This window comes from Peromyscus leucopus, chromosome 5 (assembly GCF_004664715.2).
Source record: "Peromyscus leucopus breed LL Stock chromosome 5, UCI_PerLeu_2.1, whole genome shotgun sequence".
In the NCBI taxonomy this organism is placed as follows: Eukaryota; Metazoa; Chordata; class Mammalia; order Rodentia; family Cricetidae; genus Peromyscus; species Peromyscus leucopus.
The window spans coordinates 139,045,431-139,073,026 of record NC_051067.1 but is presented as its reverse complement, the minus strand read 5'-3'; the positions used below and the strand labels follow the sequence as shown (position 1 = coordinate 139,073,026).

Here is a 27,596-nt window from a genome sequence, read left to right as displayed (position 1 = left end):
GCGGAAGCGCCGCCTGCGCAGTCTCAGTGAGGGCGTGTATGTCTGTGTCTGAGGGAGAGAGCGAGAGTGAGTGAGTGTTGAGTGCGGGGTGGGGTGGTGGCCGTTACGTTCGGGGCAACGGCTGAGGCAGTGGAGAAGTGAGAAGAGAAACAACGTCCGGCGCTTCCGCCTTCGCCTGGGAGGAGGAGGAGGAGGGACCGGTAGGGAGAGGAGGGCCGTTCGCCCCGGGCCTGGACTAGACCTCGTCGGGCCGGCGGAGGTCCGGCTATGTGCCTTTGAGGGTCGCTGCGGACGCCGCGCAGAGCCGAGAGCGATGTCTCAGCCGCCGCCGCCGCCGCCGCTGCCGCCGCCGCCGCCGCCGCCGCCGCCGCCTCCCCCCGAGGCTCCGCAGACTTCGTCGTCGCTGGCGGCGGCGGCGGCGGCGGCTTCTCCGGGGGGCCTTTCGAAGCGGAGGGACCGGAGGATCCTTTCCGGGAGCTGCCCGGACCCCAAGTGCCAGGCGCGCCTGTTCTTCCCGGCCTCCGGCTCGGTCAGCATCGAGTGCACCGAGTGCGGACAGCGGCACGAGCAGCAGCAGCTGCTGGGAGTGGAGGAGGTGACCGACCCGGACGTAGTGCTGCACAATCTGCTGCGGAACGCGCTGCTCGGGGTGACGGGAGCACCCAAGAAGAACACGGAACTGGTAAAGGTGATGGGCCTCTCCAACTACCACTGCAAATTATTGTCGCCCATATTGGCACGCTATGGAATGGACAAACAAACGGGCCGGGCCAAGCTTCTCCGGGACATGAACCAGGGCGAACTGTTCGATTGCGCGTTACTGGGTGACCGTGCCTTCCTCATCGAACCAGAGCACGTCAACACTGTGGGCTACGGCAAGGACCGCTCCGGAAGCCTCCTGTACTTGCACGACACTCTCGAGGATATCAAACGGGCCAATAAAAGTCAGGAATGCCTCATTCCAGTGCATGTGGATGGGGATGGACACTGCCTGGTGCATGCTGTGTCTCGGGCTCTGGTGGGCCGAGAGCTCTTCTGGCATGCCCTGAGGGAGAATCTTAAGCAGCACTTTCAGCAGCACCTCGCCAGATATCAAGCCCTGTTTCATGACTTCATTGATGCTGCCGAGTGGGAGGACATTATCAACGAGTGTGACCCTCTGTTTGTGCCGCCAGAAGGTGTCCCCTTAGGCCTGAGAAACATCCACATATTTGGCCTTGCTAATGTGTTACATCGCCCCATAATTCTCTTAGATTCCCTCAGTGGCATGAGAAGCTCTGGTGATTATTCAGCCACCTTTCTACCTGGGCTCATACCTGCAGAGAAATGCACTGGGAAAGATGGTCATTTGAACAAGCCAATATGTATTGCATGGAGTAGTTCTGGTAGAAACCATTATATTCCCTTGGTAGGCATAAAAGGGGCTGCCTTGCCCAAACTGCCCATGAATTTGCTTCCTAAAGCATGGGGTGTGCCTCAGGATCTTATTAAGAAGTACATCAAACTCGAGGAAGATGGTGGTTGTGTTATTGGAGGAGACAGAAGTTTGCAAGATAAGTACTTACTCAGGCTGGTTGCTGCTATGGAAGAAGTCTTTATGGACAAACATGGCATCCATCCTAGTTTGGTTGCTGATGTCCATCAGTATTTCTACAGAAGGACTGGGGTGATAGGAGTTCAGCCAGAGGAAGTTACAGCAGCTGCAAAAAAAGCAGTGATGGATAATCGCCTTCACAAGTGTTTGCTCTGTGGTGCCCTTTCTGAACTTCATGTCCCTCCCGAGTGGTTGGCTTCAGGAGGGAAGCTGTATAACCTGGCAAAAAGTACTCATGGACAGCTGAGGCCTGACAAAAATTACAGCTTTCCCTTAAACAATTTGGTTTGTTCATATGATGCAGGGAAAGATGTCCTGACACCAGACTATGGATTGAGTAATCTAACAGCTTGTAATTGGTGCCACGGCACATCTGTGCGGAGAGTCAGAGGAGATGGCTCTATTGTGTATTTGGATGGAGACAGAACTAATTCTAGGTCTTCTGGTGGCAAATGTGGTTGTGGATTCAAACACTTTTGGGAAGGTAAAGAATATGACAACCTCCCAGAAGCTTTTCCTATCACTTTGGAATGGGGAGGAAGAGTGGTCAGAGAAACAGTATATTGGTTCCAGTATGAAAGTGATCCATCCTTGAATAGTAACGTTTATGATGTTGCAATGAAACTTGTTACCAAGCACTTTCCAGGTGAATTTGGGAGTGAGATCCTAGTTCAGAAAGTTGTCCACACTATATTGCATCAGACTGCAAAAAAAAATCCTGACGATTACACTCCTGTAAATATAGATGGTGCTCATGCTCAGAGAGTTGGTGATGTGCAAGGACAAGAATTGGAGCCTCAGCTACCAACTAAAATTATTCTTACTGGACAGAAAGCAAAAACTTTGCACAAGGAAGAATTAAACATGAGTAAAACTGAAAGAACTATACAACAGAACATCACAGAGCAGGCTTCTGCAATGCAGAAACGGAAAACAGAGAGATTAAAACAAGAGCAGAAGGGGCCGCCCAGAACTGTTTCCCCAAGTACTGTTCGCGATGGCCCATCTTCTGCTCCTGCCACCCCCACCAAGGCTCCCTACTCACCTACAACTTCCAAGGAGAAGAAGATTCGAATAACAACTAATGATGGACGGCAGTCCATGGTTACCCTTAAGTCTTCAACAACATTTTTCGAACTTCAGGAAAGTATAGCCAGAGAGTTCAACATTCCTCCGTATTTACAGTGTATTCGATATGGCTTTCCTCCTAAAGAGTTAATGCCACCCCAGGCGGGAATGGAAAAGGAGCCGGTTCCTTTACAGCATGGTGACAGAATTACAATAGAGATCTTAAAAGGCAAAGCAGAAGGTGGTCAGTCACACTCACACACGGCTTCAGCACGCTCACACTCAGCATACTCACACACGGCCCACACTGTGAAGCCAGAAGATATTACTGCTACTGGCAAACTGTTGTCCAAGGAACTTCAGGAGCAAGCTGACAAAGAAATGTACTCCCTGTGTCTTTTAGCAACATTAATGGGTAAGAGCAATTGAAGTCTGATGGTATGTCATAGTTGTGAGTATAAAATACTGAGTTTTCCTGTTGTGGGGAGAAAAAAAAAAACCTGTGGTTACCATAAATACTTAATTCTATACTATAGGAGAAAATTATTTTCTCTAGTGTTTTGGTAGTAGATATTAATATTGAGTGGATATTAGAAAAACATAACAAAATGAAAGTAGTTCTTCAACTGTCACCAGATTATTTATCAATATATTTAGATAACATTTATTTCAAAAATTGTTTAAAAAACAAATGTATCTATTTAAAGGCCTTTCTTTTTCTCCCTGTCTGAGCTCTTAGGCCTTTCCATTTTAATCCTTTTCATTTATTTTTAATTTCATTTTCCTGCCTGTCATGTGATTTCAGGACTTCCTGTTTGATGAATTACAGTTTCTGGTGTTTATAGTCTGCACTCCTACCTAATAGCCTATCTCCTCCATTTCCTGTTCTCTCTTTCCTTCATCATGTTTTTCTTATGTGGACACTAGGTTTTGTGTTTTAATTTCATGGTTCAATGACTCTGCCATAATTGCAGTGAATAGCTCATAAGAAACAAACAAAGATAGCAACGAGATTAAGAATTTCTTTTTAAAAATTCAGCATAGATTAAAGGAAAATATATTATCAGCTGAATACATAATTTCAGCCTTTAGATGACTTGGGATATGTCCTCGTGGTACATTTTATTACAGTATTTGCTTAACCTTTGTCTCCTAAGTCAATGTTAGCGTACTTTGCCCAAGTTTTTAAGTAGGAAGTAAAATTTAAATGTTAGATGTTAGAAGGGCCTTAATTTTGCCGAGACTAGAACTGTCAGCCAGAAAGGTGCTGGCTTTTGATTCTGTTTTCTCAGACTACTAAATAGTAGTGAATTGGGCCTTGGCCTACTACTATAATGAAAATCTGTTATTACTGGTTTATTAAGTTGGGAGCCTCCTAGTTAACGGGAGATCTAAAAACCGTACAAGCTTTCAAGTTGATATTGTTGATTTTAGCTTGGCAGGCATAAAAACTGAATTGGAGAAACTGACCTAGGTATTTTCTTATTTCTGAGATGCTGTGGTCTCTTAGAGACTGCCTGGAATAGAGGAATGGCTGTATGATCTTTGGAAGCAGAAGACACAATTTAACTCTTGGCCCTACTAATTCCTAACTTAGTGATTTCTCACAAACTATGAACTCCCCAATACTTCAGTTGCTTCCATAGGAAATATCTCTTGTCGTTGATATGAGCATGAGTAAAGTATTCTCAGAACTCTGAAAAAATTAAATAACAGCCTCACAAAATGGATAAAATAAGGTATGTATAGAAAACATTTTAAGACTGGCAATTTCCCAAGTTAAAAACAGGATAATGATGTGTTTTTCTCTTTTTTCTTTTGGTTTTTCGAGACAGGGTTTCTCTGTGTAGCCCCGGCTATCTTGGAACTCACTCTGTAGACCAGGTTGGTCTCAAACTCACAGAGATCCACCTTCCTCTGCCTCCTGAATGCTGGAATTAAGGGCGTGCACCACTACTGCCCTGCTGGTAATTATATTTTTTAATGAAAGTTATTTAAAATACCAGTTTATAATTACTTTAAAAAAAAACTGACCTAAGCTTCCTGCATCCAATTTTCTGAGAACTAGTTTAGATTGAAATGAGTTCCCCAAGATGCCACCTTCTGTTCTAATCCTTTCCCTCTTCACTTTTGATACTTACGTTGCTATCCACAATCTATCAGATTTTTTATATGTATATATCTATTGCTAACACAGAATTTAAGTATAAAGGTATTTTGCTAACTTGAGAGACTTCTGCTTTAAGAAATAACACAAGCCTGGAATGGGATGCACATCTGTAATCCTAGCACTCTAAGCACGTGGGAACCTAAGGCATGAAGATCATGAGCTTTTCTTGAGCCTGGACTCCATAGCAACACTCTGTCTCCAATGATGACAACAACAACAACAACAAATCAAAACCCAACACAGGCCAAGTACTATGACAGGGGCTGCTCCTGTCTCTGATTGTTTTTTAATTATGTAGAGAAGGTGCTCTTTAAAAGTAACGTGTTTGTAAAAAAATACTAGTTTGGGAATAGTTATAGACATATGACCATATATAAAATATGGAGTATTTTGTAACTTGATGTTTAGATTGGTGATGCTAGAAAACAACAGGAGTTATTTGGAAAATTGCAAATTTCAAAATGCAGAAATAAGCTGCCTTTGTTTATTTGTTTAGAAAATAGCTTGTCAAACTTTACAATACTTATTTATTTACCTTCTCACTAATAGTTTTGAATATGCCCTCTAAAGGTTTGAGAGATTTTTGTTTGCTATTCTAGGTAGATCCCCTTTATTTTTATATCCTATTCCTTTTCCTTACAGCATCTATTACATACTTAATCATATTTGTTGGTTTATTTTCCCCCTCCCTGTACTGGATTTGAAGTCTACAAACATAGAGAGTATAACCTGTTTTTTTTTTTTTGTTTGTTTGTTTTGTTTTGTTTTTGAGACGGTTTCTCTGTGTAGCTTTGGAGCCTTTTCTAGAACTCACTCTGTAGCCCAGACTGGCCTAGAACTCACAGAATCCGCCTGGCTCTGTCTCCCGAGTGCTAGGATTAAAGGCGTGCGCCACACTGCCTGGCGGAGTATAGCATGTTTTAATGAATACCGTATCACCTGGCACATTGTATGATACCAAGCAAATGCTTGCTGAGTGAATGAACACAGATTAGTTCATCAAGATGAGTGTACGCCGTGACCTGAGACTATGTCAGGTACAAAGGTGAATGACACAGTCCCTGCCTTCTTGTGAACTTAGGCATTATTTTTCTGTTGCTATGAGAAAGCACCATGACCAAGGCAACTTAATAGAAGAAAAGGTATATTTGGGTTTATGGCTTCAAAGAGGTAAGAGTCCATCATCATCATGGCAGGGAAGCATGGTAGCATGCAGGTATGGCATCTGGAGCAATAAGCTGAGAGCTCACTTTGTTTTTAGTGTTTCCCGACAGAGTTTCATTGTGTAACAGCCTTGGCTGTCCTGGAACTAGCTCTGTAAACTGGGCTGGCCTTGAACTCACAGAGATCTGTCTACTTCTGCCTCTCAAGTGCTGGGATGGAATTAAAGGCGTCCATCACCACTATTACGTGGCTGAGCTCACTGGGAATGGCAGGAGGAGGCTTTGAAACTTCAAAGCCCTGACCTAGTGAAGTACTTCCTCCAGCAAGGCTACACCTCCTAAATCCATGGGAACAGTACTACCAACTAACTGGGAACCCATCAATCAAGTGCTAGAGACTGGGGGAGGGAGTGCATTTCTTATTTAAATCATCACAACTTGCCTGCAAGGGTCTCTGCTGAGGGAGTCTCCAGCTTTTGTAGCTTCCATTAAAACATGACCAATTTTCTTTTCTATAAACATAAAAATGATAAACCCCAAAGATAGCCAATAGCATTTAAAAAACCCTTTTGATATATTTATATAAAATATATTATATATTATTATATCTGTAAAATATATATATCTGTAATTGTGAAGTGTGCTGACTTGTAATAGCCAGGAACATGTATTTTTCCCCTTTTTTTGAGGGTGGTTTTGTTTGTTTTTTAGCTAATAGCTTCAGATGGTTGGGTTTATCATGATGGGAGGGTGTGATAAGGCACAATTATATCTTGTGGAGGTCATGAGGCAGAAAAAAGGGCTGTTTTGAGTTTTGTTTATTTTTGTGGTGCTAGGATTGAGCTTAGGACTTTACCTTCTTTTGGTTTTGGTTTTCGTTTTGTTTTGGTTTTGAGACCGGGCCCTGTGTAGTTTTGGTTCCTGTCCTGGATCTCGCTCTGTAGACCGGGCTGGTCTCGAACTCACAGAGATCCGCCTGCCTCTGCCTCCTGAGTGCTGGGATTAAAGGCATGCGCTACCACCGTCCAGCTACCTTCTTTTGTTTTTAAGATCAATACTCATTCAATAGATTTTGTATTATTTATATCAACAGAATAATACATAGGCTACTCAGTATGGGGCATTCATGGAACTAGTCACAGTTGCTTTGAATCATATGATGGTAGTATAAAATACAATAATATTTTTTCTGTGATAGTTCACGTGTACTTTTAATCCATTTTATCTAGACCACTAGAGTTTATTGAACTTACTTTTTACAGACTGCCATCTTCATATAGTATTTAAGTCAACCCAATTATGGCTTTGTAAAATATGTTACTACAATTCCTTGTAGACCAATTATTTGTATTTTGTTTTATGGTCTTATGGTAAATATGGTCTACCATAAGAATTTGGCTGATTTCTTTTTTCTTAGTATTATATTTTATTTTCTGATTATCATGGCTTTATCAGGAGGTAAAGATAGGGTTAAGTGAAAAACAAGATTTGTCTGTAGTTTATATGTCAATTTACTACTTTTGAGAAAATGGAGAAGTTTGTTGGATTTTATTATACTGCTTTTCTTCCTGAAAGGACTATGGCTTTTTACTGTATATTTTTAAAATACAGGAAGGATCTACTTGCATCAGTCCCCATCACCCAAAAACCTCTTAACACTTTGTAATTTCTTTCTTATGTATTAGTGAATGTGGTACTCGTGGTTGAATCTAGGACCTCACACATTCTCAGCAAACATATTTCTGCTTAGATATAAGCCCATTCTAATACCTCAGGAGTTTCCAAAATCACATGAGAACTCAGGTGCTTATTTTTTTAAAGAAAACATTGGCTCTCTACATTATTATTCTTTCTATATTTTTCTTCAAATGCTTGGTGAAAGTTTGAAATCTAGATCATGCTTATGCATTATGCATATTGTTATTCCTTGTGTGCCATTCGATGGTTCTACTTATTTATATGTAGTACATTTGTAGTGAGAGTAGTCATAATATGATGTTGATTTAGCACTTGATATATTTTACTTACTTTTATTTTCTTCCAAAGGATTCCAATATGTATATAAAGTAAGATGTGGTAATTCTTTTTTTTTTGGTTTTTCGAGACAGGGTTTCTCATGTAGTTTTGGTGCCTGTGTAGTTTTGGTGCCTGTCCTGGATCTCGCTCTATAGACCATGCTGGCCTTGAACTCACAGAGATCCACCTGGCTCTGCCTCCTGAGTGCTGGGATTAAAGGTGTGTGCCACCACCCCGCTGATGTGGTAGTTCTTAACATTTGTACTTCCCAGAGGGTAAAAAAAAATATTAATCATTTCATCTGCACAGACTCCTGTGTATGTGCACATTCCTATACACGATTGGGTTTGTGGTCTATGAATGTGTATTAAATATACATCCTTTAACACTTAATGGAGACACCAAAAACTTGATTTACTTAAGAGACTGAGAATTAAGTAGAGTCAGGGATATGTTTCTTAGAAATAGTTTTGACTGGACAGGCAAGATGGCTGGCTCATCAGGTAAAGGTACTTGCTGCCAAGCCTGAAGACTTGAGTTTGATCCTCAGCAACCTACAAAAGGAGAGAACTGGCCGAGTGGCAGTGGTGGGTACCTTTAATCCCAGCACTCAGGAGTCAGAGCCAGGCGAATCTCTTGAGTTCAAGGCCAGCCTGGTCTACAGAGTGAGATCCAGGACAGGGTCCAAAACTACTCGGAGAAACCCTGTCTCGAAAAACCAAAAAAAAAAAAAAAAAAAAAAGGAGAGAACTGAATCCTGAAGATTATTTTCTGTGGGATTTGAGCCTTGCCCACCAAATAAATAAATAAATGTAATTAAACAACAACAACAACAGAAACATAACCTGTAGAGATTGTTTTGAGTATTGATAAAAGCAAATGTTTAAATGGGAGGGTCTGTAGGAGGAGCAGAGAGTTGGTAAATGAATACCTTTAGCATTCTTCCTAATAAAAACAACTTCATTCCAGTTCAAATTTAGTTACTTGAATTGTTTATTTAAGGTCTAGAAATATAGTTCAGTTGATAAAATACTTGTCTAGCATTCATAAAGCCCCAGCACTGCATAAAACTGGGTGTGCTAGTGCACGCCTGGTTTGTAATCTCATCGCTGAGTATGTGAAAGTAAGAGGATCTGTAATAAAAGGTCATCTAGCTGTGTAGTGAATTGGAGGCCAGCTTGGGTGACCAAGAGGCCAGCTTGTCCCATAAACAAACAAATAAATAAATAAACACTGTTCATTTTCAGTTCACTAAGCTGAAATTTTTTTATTGCACTTATTTATATTTATTACATTTACTTACTTTGTGCATGTGCTCCTGGGTACACATGGAAGTCAGGGACAACCTGTGTGAGGTGCTCTCTCCTTCCACCATGTGGGTCCCAGGGATCAGACACAGGTTGACAGGCTTGTCAGCAAGTGCCTTTATCCACTGAGCCACTTGCCAATCCAAGTTCAGAGTTGTAAGTATTTCTTATGGGTCTTTACAATATATTTCATACGGGAGGTGGGTAGGTGGGTAAGAGGGTAAGAGCATCCATTTTCTGTAACTCGAGTGCTGTGGTGTGTGGGGCCCCAAGGATCATTTACACTCTAGGTTCAGTGAGAGAACCTGTCTGAAAGGAACAGGGTGGAGAGTGATAGAGAAGGGCACTTGCTGTCCTCCTCTGACCTCCATGTATCGCATGCATGTATTCCCCCCACCACATGCTTTACACACGCACGCACGCACGCACGCACGTACGTATATGTGTCATGTAGATGTTAGACTTTTCAGTTTGTTTTCAAGTTGCAAAGTAGGAACTTCAAATTGACTTTTTACTTAATATAATTTTAAATGTCATTTTACACATCTGGTGCTCCCAGAGGGATAGCTACTCCAGTTTTTTTTTTTTTTTCTCCTCTCAGTTGTTTTTAGGCATTGTTTAAAAGGAAAAAAAACTTCCTTTTTTTTTTTTTTTTTTTTTTTCTTAATGCTATATATTAGTGTTTTGCTTGCATGTATATCTGCACCATTTGTGTGCCTGGTACCCACAAAAGCCAGAAGAGGGTGTCAGATCCCCTGGAACTAGAGACAGCTGATTGTAAGTTGCCAAGTAGGTGTTGAGAATCAAACCCAGGTCATGTAGAAAAGGAGTCAATTCTCTTAACTGCTGAGCCATCTCTCCAGCCAGGAAAAAAATCTCATTTGTGATACTCATTCAGTGTGTTTGCTCAACCAGTAAAGAATGCAGTTGTTCAGCACTATACCAGGTCCTGGGAATAGAAAGTCTGATAGGCCACTGACCTTTCCCTGAATCTGAAAACCTTTTAGTTTAGAAGAAAGAGAAAGAGTAAACTAAATTAGCCAGCAGTACGACAGTGGTCTTGGTATTTGTGTACATATTGACTCAAAGTAGGCATTACCCAACCACTCATGAATTGTAGAGAAATGACACTTAATATTTTTATTGTGCTTATTTAATTTGTGTGTGTACACACCCATGCGCATGCTCTGCAGGACGTATGTGGAAGCCAGAGGACAGCTTGTATTTTTATTGTGCTTATTTAATTTGTGTGTGTGTGCACACCCATGCGCATGCTCTGCAGGACGTATGTGGAAGCCAGAGGACAGCTTGGGGGAGTTGGTTCTCTTCCCACCATGTGGGTCTGGGCATTGAACTCAGGTTGTCAGGCTTCAGTAAGTGTGCCTGCACCAGACGAGCTATTATTGAACTTTCAGTTTATTCTTTAAATTGCCCTTTAAGGAATATGTAACAATTATTGGCTTTTAGGAAGCTGGAACAGTTGAATTGTGTTGCTTCATAAAAATCAAGGTAGAGGGGGAACTGGGGTTGATGGGAATGCCTGTAACTCAGGCATTCAGGAGATGGAAGAAGAGAAAGGATGAATAAGAGTTCTCAGCTAGTCTCAGTTACATGGGGAGACCTGTCTCAAAACAGCAAAACAAAAAGTCAAGGTATGATGTGAGGTGGGCAGAGAAGGACCAGCTCTTGTGTTATAGAAAAGGAGATCTTGGACTTTAACATATATATATGTGTGTTAAAATATATATATTTTTTTTCTGCTACCCCCCCCCTTTTTTTTTTTTAGACATTGTCCTATAGCTCACACTGGCCTTGGGATTCCTTGTGAGCTGAGGATTCCTTTGAACCACTTTGCTTCAGTGTGTGAGGTTTAACACTGCATGAACAAGGGAGTTGGGGAGGACAAGACTCAAGGGAAAACCAGTTGAGAAGGGGGCGGTAGTCTAGGCAGGAGACAGAGACAGTAGTAATGTAGGTGGAGAAGATGCCATGGAGAGCTGTGTGAGACTGGTGGACTTGTACAAAGATCCTGACCTCTAGTCCCCTTTCTTGTTTCTTTTACCAATAAAGATAAGTCATTGGAGGTATTGGTGTACTAAAGGAAGCAATTTGTCTCTTTTCTGTAGCCAGTTGATGCCATACATCATTATAAGCAGGACTGTGAATAGTGCCATCATGTTTGTCTTAACATGACTAGAAGTTAGTGGATGTTTAATTTTAGGGGTACGTATAAACTTTGGATTGATATGCAGGATTCAGCCACATATTAGCTATGTGATCCTGGGGTAATTATTGTAAGCATTGTTCTGAGCCTGTTTGCTTGTAAGTGAGGTAGAGAGAGCCTAGTTGTGAGAGTAAATGAAGCTATAAAGGTGCCTTCTCAGTTCAGAGATAGGTAGCTAATAGAGGCTTGGCTGGTGTTTATGCTTCATTTAATCAAGGAATGATGGGGCAGTATTTCTTTTTATAGCGGTAAAAATTAGTTCTTGGGGGATAGTGAAAAAAACCTTACCCTTAATGTATAAAATTATACACACATGCACTACATAAACAGTACAGTATAATACACTATCTGTGCTATTCAAATATCATGGGGAGTGGAGCTGATTAAGAAAATGTCTGAATACCATTTATAGGGTGATGATGAAAACAGATACACAGTCTGCCTTAAATAAGACAGTGGAATATGAAATACTAAGGAATGTGACATTTTTCTCATTAGTGTAGTGTATAGGTGCTTACTTTGGCACCTGTTCAGATTCTCACCCAAAAAACCCAAAACGAAAACCAAACCAGACAGACAAGCAAAACCCCCACAAATGAACAAAAATCCAACCCCAAAGTCTGCTACTCCATACTTCTTGATGTTTTCCAAATAAATTAATATCCTTGAGTATTTTAGAAAAGCTATGATCATTTAGGATAAGAATGACCATAATTAAATGAAAGATTATCATCATAGAAATATTTTTACAGATGAAGTTTGGTAAGTTTATCATTGTAGCTTCTACCAGGAGTTATTAGTATTTTTGTACTGGGGGGGATTTGATATTTTAAATCAAACTTTTCTGTATGTCTTCACTTATGTATAGTCATTTTGGTAGTAGTATTATATTATTAGTACATAAAGTGTTTGTATAACTGAATGTTTTGGTTAAAGGTTCAAATGACAAAACAAGGCTTAAAATTTTATATTTTAAACTGGTTTACTGAAAATAACTTTAGCTGACTGTTAGACAACTTCATTTTCCTCATTATGATATGGGAAAGGATGGTAGACGTGATTAATTAGTATCATCAGTGATTTCCATATAAAACTCAGTTCCAGCAATATAGTTTTCTAGTACAAAAGACAAAAATTAACCCATTACTGCTATTATTAAAGTGAACCAAGTTCCTTGATAAAGATAGCATGTATCCCTTAGCAGATAGAAATTGAAAGTATAAAGAAGCAGCATATAGACATAGCCATACTTCACAAACAAAAGGTGACCTTCTGTCTTCCATTTTTGATGCTTTCAAATGTGAAAATCTTTCCCCATGCCCCTCCCTTTTTTTGCTAGGTATTGAATTCTGAGCCTTGGGAATGCTAAGTATGTGTTTTACCATAAATTGTACTCTAGCTCTGTTGTTCTCAGGTTTATTTATTATGTATACAGCTACAGTGTTCTGTCTGCATGTATGCCTGCAGGCTAGAAGAGGGCACTAGATCTCATTACAGATGGTTGTGAGCCACCATGTGGTTGCTGGGAATTGAACTCAGGACCTCTCACAAAGGGCAGCCAGTTCCCTTAACCTCTGAGCCATCTCTCCAGCCCCTGTTCTCAGGTTTTTATTTGAAACCTCTTGATGTTTTTTGTGAAATAGTAATTTGTTTATGAATTTTTTTTGGTCTTTTAAAGATTGTTTTGGGTATATTTAATACTTTCCCCCTTAAATTTCTGTTTTTTTTTTTTAATTCAACATTAGAATAACAAAAGACAATTAATTACTAATGTTCAATCTGCCTACTTATTTTTCTCCCTGGCCATTTCTTTTTCTTTTTATTCACTTTTCACACACACACACCATACAATTTTATATTCTAGTAAAAAAATAGTATCTTTTTATAATCTTTTCTGTCCAAAGTTTACAGGCAAGTCTCCTTGAGCTACTATGAGACTTCAGATATATTTTGTTTAATGTGCTCAGTATTGATTTGTACAGTTTTAAAGATATTTTTGTTAGCTCCTATTTTTAAAAATTGAAGGAACTGCCAGGTGGTGGCGCACGCCTTTAATCCCAGCACTCGGGAGGCAGAGGTAGGTGGGTCTCTGTCAGTTAGAGGCCAGCCTGGTCTATAGAGCGATTTCCAGGACAGCTAGGGCTGTTACACAGAGAAATTCTGTCTAGAAAAACAAAAAAAAAAAACAAAAAAAAAAAAAAAAAAAGGAGGAACTTACTAAAAATTTTGATTGTTATGGTGTCTTGAAAAGTGATCTGGGCCTTCACACAGGGTCTATGCTCTTCTGTGAGAGCCTTTGGCTGCAGCTCCCACCTTCACATAGTCCATCCATTCTCTGATGTGCCATATGTCACATCTGTGTGATGCTCATTCTGGATCTGGGCTAATCTGTGTTAACACAATCCTGGATGGCACTCTTTCTTCTGTGCTTACACTTGATCTGTTTTGTCTTTCAGGAGAAGACGTATGGTCGTATGCAAAGGGACTTCCTCACATGTTCCAGCGTGGTGGTGTATTCTACAATATTATGAAGAAAACGATGGGTACAGTTAAATTCTGATTTTATTCTTGGATAATGTTTCTATTTCAGCTATTATAAAGTTAAGAACATTCAGATCGCCCAGGGAGATGGCTCAGTGGGTAGAGGCACATACTGCCAAGCCTGACAACCTGAGTTCACTCCCTGGCACCCGCATGGTGGAAGGAGAGAGCTGACTCCCACAGTTGTCCTCTGACCTCCACGTTTGCACCATGGCACATATGCACACACACACAGGTACACAAATAAATACAATGTAATACTATCTTAAAAGAACAATCAAGTGATAGTTTATTAAAAATACTAACACCTGAGCATAGCATTCAAATGATTGGCAACTGGCCATAGTACCACATGCCTGTAGTCCAAATCGGGGTGTTGATAATTGGAGAACTGCTTGAGCCCAGGAGTTCCTAGCAAGCTTGTACAACATTATGAGATACCCACTTTTTATTTTAAATTATGTGTGTGTGCGTGTGTGTGCATGCATGCATATGAATGCATGTGCTCTCAGACACCAGAGGAAGGTGTTGGAATCCCTTTGAGCTGGAGTTACAGGGGCTTTGAGTTGCCTGACATGTGTGCTAGGAACTGAACTCAGATCCTCTGCAAGGCAGTACGTGCTCTTAACCACTGCACCATCTCCAGTCCTAGAGGACTCCCCCTGCCTTTTTTTTTTCTTTTCTCAAGACGGTTTCTCTGTGTAGTCTGTAGAGCAGGCTGGCCTCGAACTCACAGAGATCTGCCTGGCTCTGCCTCCTGAGTGCTGGGATTAAAGGTGTGCACCACTGCTGCCCGGCAAGACTCCCCACCTTTTTTTAAAAGTGTATGTGTGTGTGTCTTTTTTCTTCTTCTTTAGTGCTAGGGATGGAAAAGGCTTCACAGATGTTAGGCAAGTATCCTGCTACTGAGCTACATGTATGTGGTGTGTGTGTGTGTGTGTGTGTGTGTGTGTGTGTGTGTGTGTGTGTGTGTGTGTGTGTGTGTGTGTAAGCATCGCACCACTGAACTACATCCCCAGTCTTGTGTATAAGTATATGCATGTTTGTGTGCATGGGGTACATAGGTGTGTGTGTGTGCCGATGTGCTATAACAGGGTCTTAGGTGTCATTCTTCAGGTGCTATCCACAGTTGGTTTGGTTTGGTTTGGTTAAGGTCTCTTACTGGCCTGGAATTTGCTAGCTAAGTACACTAGTCTAGCTGGTCAGTGAGCCCCAGAAATCCACTTATCTCTGTCTCTTCAGCATTGATATTTTAAGTGTGTGCTACTTTTTTTCAGCATAGTTCTGGGGATTGAACTCAGGACCTTGTGCTCATAGCAAGCACTTCACTGATTGGTGCATTGTCCCCACCCCGGGTGTGTAGATTTTTAAATACATTCTTTTTCTTTACCAATGTGCCTTGTTATTACCCTCGTGTGCTCAGGTGTGTTCTCTGCAGTATAATCAGTTTTTATATTACTTTCTTTGTACCTATTTTGGTCCTTAATGACTACTGAGAATACAAGTTGTGAAATTAGAAGTGGATCTGGTTAAACTGCTTGTGACTGTCCCAGAGCCAGATAATACAGTATTTTTATTGCTTGACAAATCTCATTGCTTTCTAGGTTTTGGGAAGCAGCTTGTTTTATATTTAACTTTTTTTTTGTTTTTGTTTTTTTGTTTTTCGAGACAGGGTTTCTCTGTGTAGCTTTGCGCCTTTCCTGGAGCTCACTTGGTAGCCCAGGCTGACCTGGAACTCACAGAGATCCACCTGGCTCTGCCTCCCGAGTGCTGGGATTAAAAGCGTGCGCCACCAACGCCCGGCGTTATATTTAACTTCTTTGTGTATAAAGATAAATACATTTGTATGTAAATGTACGTTATACCTTTCAGGTTTTAAGATCTTGGGAGAGAAATTGGTAGGGCATGTATTTGGACCTCATATGTTTTTTACAGAGATGTAACATGAGTACTTTTTGCTTCAGATTTATCGTTCTGGTTTAGCTTATTATTTCTCCTACCTAGCTTTTAGACATTAAGTACAAATTTCTGTGGTGTTCACTTATTCTTTGAACTTTTTTTCTTCAAAACAAAACAAATCCCAACTAGGCTGTTGTAGAAATGTTCAGATATATAAAGTAGCAAGAGTGTTATTATAAGCCCCATGTGCCTATCACCTGGCTTCCACAGTTACTCCTACATCTCAACTCTCTTCTCAACTGGTCTGTTGAAGTAACTTTCACAGTGTGTAAGTGTGTATGGGTGTCACATGCCACAGCTTGTTTGTCTGTGGTCAGAGAATAACATTCAGGAGTTCATTCTTTCTTTCCACATTGGGTTCTGGTAAGGAACTCAAGTGGTCAAGCTTGTTTAGTGAGCACTTTTCATCTGCTGAGTCATCTTGCCACCCAGAGACAGGTTTGTTGAGACATGTTTTTATAGAATAAAATTCTATAGAATAAAAATTTTATAGAATAAAAATTTTTATTTTATAGAAAAAAAATTTTATAGAAAAAAAATTTTATAGAATAAAATTCACATTACATATGTTACAGGTACAAAATAAGTATCATATCCCCAGAATATGTGGAACCAGAAGCATTTTGGGTTTGGGGGTATTTAGGGACACTTTACATATACATAATGAGCTATTTTGTTAATGGAACTCAAGTAAAAAATTCATGTCTGTGTCAAGCCTGTCTTAAATTAAACACATTGCCTGCAGATAATTTGCATACTGTCCTTAAGGAATTTTGTGCTTTGAAGTCAGTTCACAGGGTGGACACTTCTGCTTGTGGTGTGATTTGGTGCTGAAGAAAGCTTCGGATTTTGCCACCTCACAGATTTTGGACTGTTGGATTAGAAGTGCCCAGAATCCATATATTCACTTTATACACTGGGTATGGGTTCTGAGAAACATGCGGTCATGTATCTGCCTCGTAAAAAATACAGATTATTTTCTATCACTCCAGATTTTTAGCCAACCCCCATTTTCTAGTCCCCACACTCTGGCAACCACTGATTTGTTTTCTGAGTTTATTTTCCCTTTTCTTATTGCTGCATTAGAATGACTTTTTGTGCCTTGTTCCTTTTGTATAACATAGGTGTTGGTAAACTAGCTTGAGGGACATATCACATCTGTTACTTGTGAAGCTTTGTTGGCATGTAGCCATACTCATGTCTACATACTACCTGTTGCTCCTTTTGCAGTACAGTACTAGAATTGAATAGTAACTATGAGACCTTATAGTCCACTATAATCAAAATATCACGCAGTCCTTTAGAGAGAAAGCCTTTTTCTGTTTTGTTTTTAATTATATAAAGGATTTTTATTTTTGCATATGGAGGTCAAATGTCTGTGATCTATAATCTGGTAATAGCCATCTTGTTAGCAAAGCCCTGAGGCAGTGTAGGTCATAGCATAGCAAGAACAGGGGTGATGTATGTGTCTCATTTCTGTTTTCGTGTATATTGGCATGTATTAGTAGCTGATTTTATTTTCATTGCTAAATAATATTTCATTGATTGAATGTATCACATTAAACAATAATTGGGTCTGGAGAGGTGGCTTAGCAGTTGATTAAGAGTGCTTTTTGCTCTTGCAGAGGATCCACTTCAGTTTTCAGCACCCACTTTGGGCAGCTTACAATCCTATAACTCCAGCTCCAGGGAATCTGATGCCCTTTTCTGGCCTCCACAAGCATAAAGTCACAGACACATACACATAAATTGAAAAAAAGACCTCAACCAAAAGACATTTGAACTGTTTTCAGTTATTAGCTACTATGAATCTAGTCCCTATAAACATTTATCATTCATGTACAAGTTTTTATATTCACATAAGTTTTTATTTATTTGTTATTATTTTATTTTATTGAGATGAGGTTTCTCTGTGTAGCCCTGGTTGCCCTGAACTGGCTCTGTAGAGAGAAACTTCCACATCATTTTCCCAAGTGATTAGACCATTTTTCATTTCTATTAGCACTATATAAAAATTCCACTTGTTTTAGATCTGTGTTGGCATTTGTTAGTGTCACTTTTGTGTGCGTCTATATGCTTGTGTGTATGTGCAGGAACGCTGTGTGTTTGGGTGTGTGTTCACCTGTGTAGGTATGTGGAGGCCAGAGGACAACTACTTCAAATGTTGATTTTTGAGACAGGGTCTACCTGTCTGATCAAATAGGCTAGGCTGGCTAGCCTGTGAGTCTCAAGGATCCTCCTGTCTTTGCTGCCCTAATGCTGGGATTGTATGAGTATACCACCATTCTGGTCTCTCTTACATGGGTTCTGAGGCTCAAACTTGGGTCCTAATGCTTGATGGCAAACACTACCAGTTTTTGTTTTTAATTGAAAATGTTATTTTAAATTATGTGTAGGTGTATGGGTCTGTGCATGTGAGTGCAGGTGCTCTAGGAGGTCAGATGCCTCCAATCCCCTGGAGTTGAAATTATAGGCACCCAACAAGGTCTTGGGAACCAAACTCAGATCCTCAGCAAGAGTCACTCATGCTTCACCACTGAGCCATCTTTCCAGCCCCAGTTGTATTTTGGTTTTATTTGTTTTGAGACAAGGTCTCACTGTGTAACCCTAGCTGGCTTGAAACTTGCTATGTAGAATATATTGGTCTGAAACTTAGAGATCTGCTGTCTCTGCCTCTCTTACACTGAAATGAAACTATCACTTGACCTAGTTCTTGTTCTTAATAAACAAAACAAAACAAAAACTTTTAATACACTAGCCCACAGAGGTTTATTTGCATTTCTCCAATAAAGTGATCTTGATTATCCTTTGATGTATTTGCTTTCTCCCCCCCCCCCACTGTTAAATGGTTTTTATTTTTTACTGTTAAGTTTTATGTGTGTTGTAGGCACAGATCATTGATCAGATGAGTGTTTAGTAATTATTTTCTTATAGTCTACAATTTGTCTTTTCATTCTCTTGTTATCTTTTGAAGATCTTTGATATCTCTTGAAGTTTTTAAATTTAGATAAAGTCCAGTTTAATAATTTTTCCTTATGGTTCATGTTTTTTATGCCCAACTCAAGGTTAATATTGTATTCTCTGTTTTATTCTAGACATTTTATAGTTTTATGTTTTTATATTTATTTTCAAATGTATTTTGGATATTACAAAATATTGTAAGTAAGCCAAGTGGTGGTGGTGCACACCTGTAATCCCAGCACTCAGGAGGCAGAGGTGGACTAATCATTTTGAGATTGAGGCTAGCCTGGTCTACAGAGCTAGTTTAGGACAGCCAGGGCTACACAGAGAAACCTGTTTTGAAAAAAAAAAAAATTAAAAAAAGTATAACAAGAAGCTAACTTTTGATAGGTTGCAAAAGTATAAAACAAGTCTTATTTTTAGTCGTGGATGTTCAGTTCTTTTACTATTGAAAAACAAACATCTTATCCATTAGATTATTTTGATGCTTTTCCAGAAATTAATTGATGAGTTATATACTTGAAAAAGGTAAATTATATCCTATGTAAATTATACCTCAGTAAATTTGCTTTGAAAGTCACTTGAAGCCAAGTGTGGTGGCAAGATCTATAGTCAGCAGCAGCTCAAGCTGAGGCATTCAGGAGCTTATTACAAGTTCAAGGTCTACTTGGGAAACCTAGCAAGACCTTGTCTTGGAATTAAAAAGGGTTGTAATGTAACTTAGTGGTTGCATAGTGTAAGACTTTGGGTTCAACTCTGAGTATTGCCAAATTACCCAAAACCAAACAAAAACTCAAGCAAATTAACTGTATATATGTAGGTCTAATTCTAGAGTTTTTTTTTTTTTTCTGTGTGCTGTCTCTCCTATTTCTAGTGCCATGACTTGATTATTATATTTTTTTTAGTGATTTTTGAAATAAATCAGTGTGAATATTCTTTTGTTTTCCCTGAAAAAAAAATTTTTTTTTGAGGGGGTATTCTGGGTCCTTCTTAATCCATACAAACTTTAGGATCAGGTTGTTGATTTCAACAATAGAAAATCTGGGATTTTACTTACTGTGATCTCATTGATTGTATAGACAATTTAGAAATATTTGATGGCTTAACAATACTGTTTTCCAATTTATGAAAATGTTGTTTCTCCATTTACTTTCATCCAAATTTTGTAGTTTTAGCATACAGACCTTATAGTTATTTTATTCTTGGATTTTTAAAATCCTGTTATAAGAGATGCTTCTTAAAATTTCTGTTATTTATTGCTAGTGACTAGAAATAAAATTGGTTTTCATGCTAACACTGTACCCTGTGATCTTGCTAAACTCATATATTCTACTAGCTTTTTAGCAGGGTTTTTTTTTTTTTCCAGATTGTGTAGGTCAACATGTCTTTTGTAAATAAAAGATATCTCTTCCTTTTTTATTGATTAATTTATTACTTGACATCCCAACTATAGTTTCCCTCCCTCTTCTCCCCTCCCCTCCCCCCATCTCCCCTCTCCCCAATCCATACTCCTCCTCTGTTTCATTCAGAAAGGGGCAGGCCTTCCATGGGTATCAACAATGGGCCGCAGTAAGACTAGGCACATCCCCTTGTATTCAGGCTGGGCAGCGCAATCCAGTATGAGGATAGCCTCCCAAGAGCCAGCCAAAGTGTTAGGGACAGCTCCTGCTTCCACTGTTAGGAGTCCCACAAGTAGACCAAACAACACAACTGTCATATATGTAGAGAGCTAGTTCAGTCCCATGCAGGCTCCCTGGTTGTCTCTTCAGTCTCTGTGAGCCCCTATGAACCAGGTTAGTTGTTTCTGTAGGTTTTCTTGTGATGTCCTTTCACCTGTAAGTCTTACTGCTTTTTCCTGCCTTATTGAAGTGGCTAGGATTGAGTTCAATGTTGAATAGAAATGATGAACATAATGCCTTCTTCTCTTAGAGGGAGGCAGTCAGTCTTTTTCATGGATATGTATATTACATTGAGGACAATCCCTTCGAATCCGTGGTTGTGTGTGTGTGTGTGTGTGTGTGTGTGTGTGTGTGTGTGTGTGTGTGTGTGTACTCTGTAAAATAGGCTGGCCTCAAACTCACAGTGATCCACCTGCCTCTGCCTCCCTGGGCTAAAGGTGTGTGCTATCACCACCCAGCTCCCTTCCTCCTTTTTGCTGACTGGTCTGGCTAATGGTTGACTTATCAGTTTTATTGGTCTTTTTCAAAGAAATGATTTTTGGATTCATACGTTTTTCTCTTCTCTTATGCCTGCTTTCTATAGGAGATACGAAGGAGGATTTAAAGCTAATTGTTTTTCTAGTTCTAATTCTCTTGTGGGTTTTTTGTTGTTGTTTGGTGGTGGATAAATGCATAAACTATAATCAATATTGAAAGTGTTAAATTGGATGTGAAGTGTCACAGCTTCCATTTTGAATGCCAATTCTAACTTTTAAGTTCATTAAATTGTGTTTTTATTTATTTGCAAGTTTTTAAATAATAGTTTGTTTTTAAAATTTATTTTCCTTCTAGTTTTCTAAATAAAGCTTAGATAATAAATTTATTTTGTTTTATCATTACAAACATTTTAAATTTTGCTTTATTTGTGTATGTGTGTGTACATGTGTGGGCATGCATGTGTCATTGTGCATGTATGTCAGAGGACAATTTTTGGGAGTTGGTGCCCTTTCACAGGGGATCTAGGGGTCAAACTCAGGTCATTAAGTTTGTCTTGCAAGTGCGTTTATTTCCTGAGCTATTTACAGGCCCTGAAATTATTTTAAAAGTTTAGGTATAGAATTAATACTTGGATAAGAATATTCTATTCTATAAATGGTGTTGAAACAACTGGATGTCCACATGTCGTCCACATGAATGAAAGCAAGGAACAGTAGTGGACTAAAGTCTGCTGGCAGTTCATTCAGGCAAGCCTTGAACTCTTGATCCTCCTGCCTCCTCCACCTTCTGAGCGCTGGGATTAAAGGCTTGAACACTATGCTTTGTTTAAAAAAAACAAACAAAAAACAAAAAAAGCACTTAGACCAGACCTATGACTTGAATATTTTCTTCCTTTCGTTTGTGTGGTTTGGCAGGGCCTGAGGATGTGCATAGTGGTAGTCCTCAGCTCCTGAGCTGTAGAGCTCTAGCAACTTCAGTTTTTCCTCAGCTGACAGTGCCAGAAGCATATCAAGAGAAAGTTCTACCTGAATTTTTATTAATTCATTCTTAATTGAATAATTTTTAATAATTAATTCAGTATTAATTGACATTTTGCTTACTATTGAAATTAATATTTGTTTGAAATAATAATTTAAATTTTAGTAAATAAAATTATATTTTCTTACTGGTTTACATTGTGATTGGTTTTTATTTTTTATTTTTTGTAATTCAGATGTTTGTTTAAATTTCCTAACTTTACTATCGAATAATGATTTCATGCATATAATTCCCATTTTCTGGGAGAACTACTTTAAGATCTTACTGATGTTCTTTTTTGTAGTAGAATAAGTTATTTTCTAGCAAATCATTTTCTGAAAGCTCTTCATCTATTCACTGCTATCAGAAATTTACTATTTTGGCCATAAATGTCTTTGCTATGCTTTTGCTAGTATTGTAAATAAGATTTTAATATGTTAAATATCTTTCCTTTCCTTTAGGCATGAATGATGGCCAACATTGTTCTTTTCCACATCTACCTGGCAAAATCTTTGTCTATAATGCTTCTGAAGATAGACTGGAGTTGTGTGTCGATGCTACAGGACATTTCCCCATTGGTCCTGATGTTGAAGATTTAGTTAAAGAGGTTGTAAGTCAGGTTCGAGCAGAGGCTACTACAAGAAGTAGGGAATCAAGCCCCTCCCATGGGTTATTAAAACTAGGTAGTGGTGGAGTAGTGAAAAAGAAATCTGAGCAACTTCACAATGTAACTGCCTTTCAGGGAAAGGGGCATTCTCTAGGAACTGCATCCAGTAACCCTCACGTTGATCCCAGAGCCAGGGAAACACTGGCTGTAAGAAAGCATAACACAGGGACAGATTTTAGTAATAGTTCCATTAAAACAGAGCCTCCTGTGTTCACAGCTGCTCCTAGTAACAGTGAGCTCATTCGAATAGCTCCTGGAGTAGTAACAATGAGAGACGGCAGGCAGCTTGATCCGGATGTGGTTGAGGCCCAGCGAAAAAAATTGCAGGAAATGGTTTCTTCTATTCAGGCTTCAATGGACAAACACTTGCGGGATCAAAGTACAGAGCAGACACCATCTGATCTTTCTCAAAGAAAAGTAGAAGTTGTGAGTTCTCCTGTGAGGCATGGGAGTCTTCAGACTGGCTTGCCTGAATCTTTTTCTTTAACTGATGGCACTGAGAGTCCGAGTACTGAAACAACTGATAGTTGTGTGGCAGACACCCTGGGAGCGGCGTTTGCCACGAAGTCAAAAGCACAAAACGAAAATTCCATGGAGGAACCTGAAGAGATGGATAGTCAAGATGCTGAGACGACTAACACAGCTGAGCCAATGGATCACTCTTGATTGAATTAGAGGCTAATAAAGGCAGAGTGTTTATTGTGAATATGTAATATTTGTTGGCTGGGCCACATAATTTGAGTAGTCATTAAAAATCTTGTACGTATATAATTCAAAGATTATATCTTGTTATTCAGTGCATGATAAGCAAGTGTGTGATTGGCAATAGCTTTTAATATACTGCTGCCCAGGCTGGCTCTGAATTCTTGTAAATTAGTTTAGATCTATTGAAAGAGTTTCTTCCATATAAGGTGGTTCATTGGAAGTTCTTTGTCATTTTAATTCCACGAAAGTCTTAATTTTCAGACATGAAAATTCTCTTGCTAAATGTTTCATTTCTGCAGAGACCAGAATTGAAGAGAGAGTAAGAGTTTGCACATATTGTCATCAAGGTAGCCATCCTACATGTCATGAGAATGTCGATTTCAAGTTTACCTGAACTAAATGTATCTTAAAATGCATAAAACACTTTTAGACTACTTAAAAGTTATAACATTATAGAAACAGCTATTGTTGGCAAAAATATCTTGACAGTAGAGTGTAATGACACAACGTTTTCCTGATTTGAGTTAAGTTGGGAAGAACGATCTATCCTAGTATGATAAAGGCAGCATAATTCAGTTAGTTGGTCTGAGCCAATATGGCCAGTTGTGTGCTCTTGTTGATAATATGTTGCCATTATTTTTTTAATCTTGGCCTTGTCAAGTTCCACCTGTTGTTTTTTAAATCTTGCATAAAAGAGAATTACAATTTGTTTTAGAAAATTTAAAAATAATGGTAGCAGTAGTTAATTTGTAACTTTCAGAGTATGTCAGAGTCACAGAGAATTTATCTTTATGAATGGGTTACATTGTTCTACAGTTTTGACACAGTGGTGTTTAAGCCTGTATATGCTAAATGTCTCTGGGCCCCTTTGAACCAAAAATGTTTCCTTTTTTTCTTAGATTTTCTGTAAGATTTTCTTTTTGTTGGCTTCACTTGAGTTTGGATGCACAGTTTACTGCCACATACCGTGAGCAACTGAGCATTTGCTTAAACATTGCATCATTAACTCTTCAGTGCCAGTTCCCTTGAACAGCTTTCGTGCATATTCTTTAAAAGCAGAGTGTATACTCCTGAGATTGGTACTGCACTATTGTATTCTGTTCTGCAGATCTGTATTTGTAAATGTATTTCAGTCCGTCATCTTCCCTTGTTTACTGAAATTAAGTTTAATTTGAATGAATGAAAGACAAATGTATGTTAATATAATCTCTTAGAGCATTCAAAGCCTGGCTGTCTCTGTTTGCACATGTAACAGATGCAGAACTGTTTGCAATTCTACAAAACTGTATGTCAGAAAATACATTATCAGGTGTTTAAAAAAATCTCTACCTGTTCATTGGAAAGGGATGTAAGATATACTTTAACTTTTTCTAGCTAAGGGAGGTTTTGGTCTTTTTCTGTGACAGTATCTTTAACAGAATCCAAATACTAATTACCCACTATGTTGAAAAAGAAAGGAACGGAGAATTTAAACGTTTACAAAATGTAGCTGAGGTTAAGATAATGTACAAAACACTAACTAACACACACACACACACACACACACACACACACATACACACACACACACCCCTCTGGATTAGTGTTTATCATATCACATGCTTTGCAATATTTTATCTCCATTCGTCCTTTTCTAAATATACTTTCACACACTTTATATCAAAGTACCAGGGAAATTTACAACTTTTATATTGTATACTAGTTTTGCATGAAGTAAAAGAGAGCTACCAAATTCTTAACAGTTAGCTGTGCTTTAAATCACCCCCCCCCCATCAATTCACTCACCACTATCATTATTTTGGCTTATTAAGCCACTGAAATATTCTTTAAAAATTTTTTTCCTGGCTTAAGTACAAGAAAACTATTGAGTAAACAGAAAGTGTACTGCTTTAAATAAATTATATAATCACTCTGCTTTAACAGATGCTCTTCTGTGGCTTGGTATGTTTAGTTAATAACTGGCAGGATATCAAAGCATTAGAACATCAGAAACAAATTTTGTTTTTTCTGGACATGGTCTTACTGTGTAGCCCTGGCTGGCCTGGAGCTCACTATGTAGGTCAGGCTGGCCTTAAATTCACAGAGATCTGCCTACCTCTGCCTCCCAAGTTCTGGGACTAAAGGCATAGACTTACCATGCCTGGCTAGAAACAAATTTTATCTCCCTATTGAATACTTGAATTTAGTGTAAATTATGCACATGTGAACATTAGAAGATGGGCTTAATCTCTGACAATACTTCATTGTCTCTAGTGACAGTAGTGGTATTTAGGGTTAGAAACTTAACTGGGTATAAATAACAGTTTGGGTTCTCCCTTGATAAAAAATAACAAACAAAAAACAGGCTTGAGAATTCATCAGAATTCTTGAACGTATTTTAAATCAGATGAAATTTGAGTTAGTGGTTTTGGCTAAGTTTTGAGAGGGTTTGTTTTAAACGTCATCCTTGTATTTATGTAAGTGTGGATGATTTTTTACCATTTTGATACCACTGTACTGCATCAGTGGAGCACAACAGCTGTGATAGCAAGTAAAAGTGTTTCTCAGCCCTAGATGTGGCATTATGACTGTAATTCAAACCAGTTCAGTTATGTTCTTGTGTTTCTCTGAACACTGAAGTAATACTGCAAATATTTCTCTACAGTAACCCACTGTGTAATCATACCAAAGTCCAGGCAGTTAAAGGTGGTGTATGTCCAGAAAGTTGGTAATGAACGATGGTTCAATGAAAGGAAATAAGACACTGCCAAGTATTATGACTAGTATTCAGTTAGCTCCAGGGGAATGGCCACTCAGGAACTAAAGAACAAGCGTAGATAGCCCATTCCCTTCCCATCCCGTAAACTATGTTTCAGGTGTTTATTGGAAATTATTAGGAAAGAGGCTGGAGAAATTTAGCAAATGCTAATATTTGAAATTTGCTTTATACCTTCCTGTGGTTTTTAATTTGGTTTTTTACAATTAAGCTTTACTACTAGCAGTTGAGATTGTGTTGTGGAATGTACCTGTGAGACTAGCCACAGGTCATGCAAGTCTTTTGTTTTGTTTTTTGAGACACGTTTTTTTCTGTGTAGCCTTGGCTATCCTGGAACTCACTCTGTAGACCAGGCTGGCCTTGAACTCAGAGATCCACCTGCCTCTGCCTCTCATGTGCTAGGATTAAAGGCATGTGCCACCACCACCTGGCTACAGGTTTTTTTGTTTTTGTTTTTCAACACAGGGTTTCTCTGTGTAGCCCTAGCTGTCCTGGAACTTGCTCTTACAGGTTTTTATTGCCATTATTTTAAGGATCATCTTCATTGGATATTAATGGTGTCTTACATAGGGTCTCTTACCTCAGGGAAGATCGTTTACTAGCAACTCCTATTATTGACCAGTTTTGGAGAATTACTTTGACACATCACATGTTAACTACCGAATGCAAAAAAGTATTGTTTTATGTAGTTACCTGCTGTCTGCTACTGAACATTTCTCTAGATATTTAGGACCTTACTAATAAGTAACATTTAGATTTGAAATAAACATCTAAGTTCTGTCACTAGTTATACTCATCTTGTCACTATAGTGATAGTATAATTTTTTATTTTAGAACATTAATAAAGTTTTGTCCTCATTTTTCAACAATCAATTTAATTGGCCCAAACTTAAAATACTCAAGTGCAAATCTTGTGCTTTTTTTTTTTTTATAGATCTAAAAGCAAGGTCTCTACCTTAAGATTCTTATAAAAGCAGAGCCCTTGCAACATTGGTTTTAATTCCACTCATTTTAATGTAGACTTAAAGTTACCTTTTATAACAGAAATAGATGCGTATTTTAGGTTGGCTAGATGTTCTACTTTCCAAGACTGTCATTTAACAACATTGTAAAACACAGAGGCTTTTCACAATTTGATTATTTCTTCAAACAAGAACAACTCATGAAAATAGGCCATAGTAGCAAAATATGTATTTAAAGAATAAAATAACGAAGGGGAGACAGATCACTAATGTCACAGAGTTAATTGCAAGTTCTGCCATTCTTTGAGATGCCAAGTGTTTCAGTTCATAT

At 38.9% G+C, this 27,596-nt stretch overlaps 1 protein-coding gene across 1 annotated transcript; it reads left to right on the top strand.

Annotated features, from left to right (window-relative positions):
* Vcpip1 (valosin containing protein interacting protein 1) lies at positions 1-24,870 on the top strand. Its single transcript, XM_028864538.2, has 3 exons — positions 1-3,077; positions 13,999-14,085; positions 22,638-24,870. The coding sequence occupies exons 1-3, from the start codon at positions 314-316 to the stop codon at positions 23,507-23,509; spliced, it is 3,723 nt and encodes a 1,240-aa protein (XP_028720371.1). The 5' UTR covers positions 1-313; the 3' UTR covers positions 23,510-24,870.
* The last annotated feature ends 2,726 nt before the right edge of the window (positions 24,871-27,596 follow it).

What these genes read in the sequence shown, in the direction of transcription:
- Vcpip1 (XM_028864538.2), top strand. Translation starts at nt 314, where the DNA reads ATGTCTCAGCCGCCGCCGCCGCCGCCGCTGCCGCCGCCGCCGCCGCCG. An exon ending in TCTTTTAGCAACATTAATGG is followed by an intron (nt 3,078 to 13,998) that starts GTAAGAGCAATT and finishes TTTGTCTTTCAG; the next exon opens with GAGAAGACGTATGGTCGTAT. An exon ending in TATTATGAAGAAAACGATGG is followed by an intron (nt 14,086 to 22,637) that starts GTACAGTTAAAT and finishes CCTTTCCTTTAG; the next exon opens with GCATGAATGATGGCCAACAT.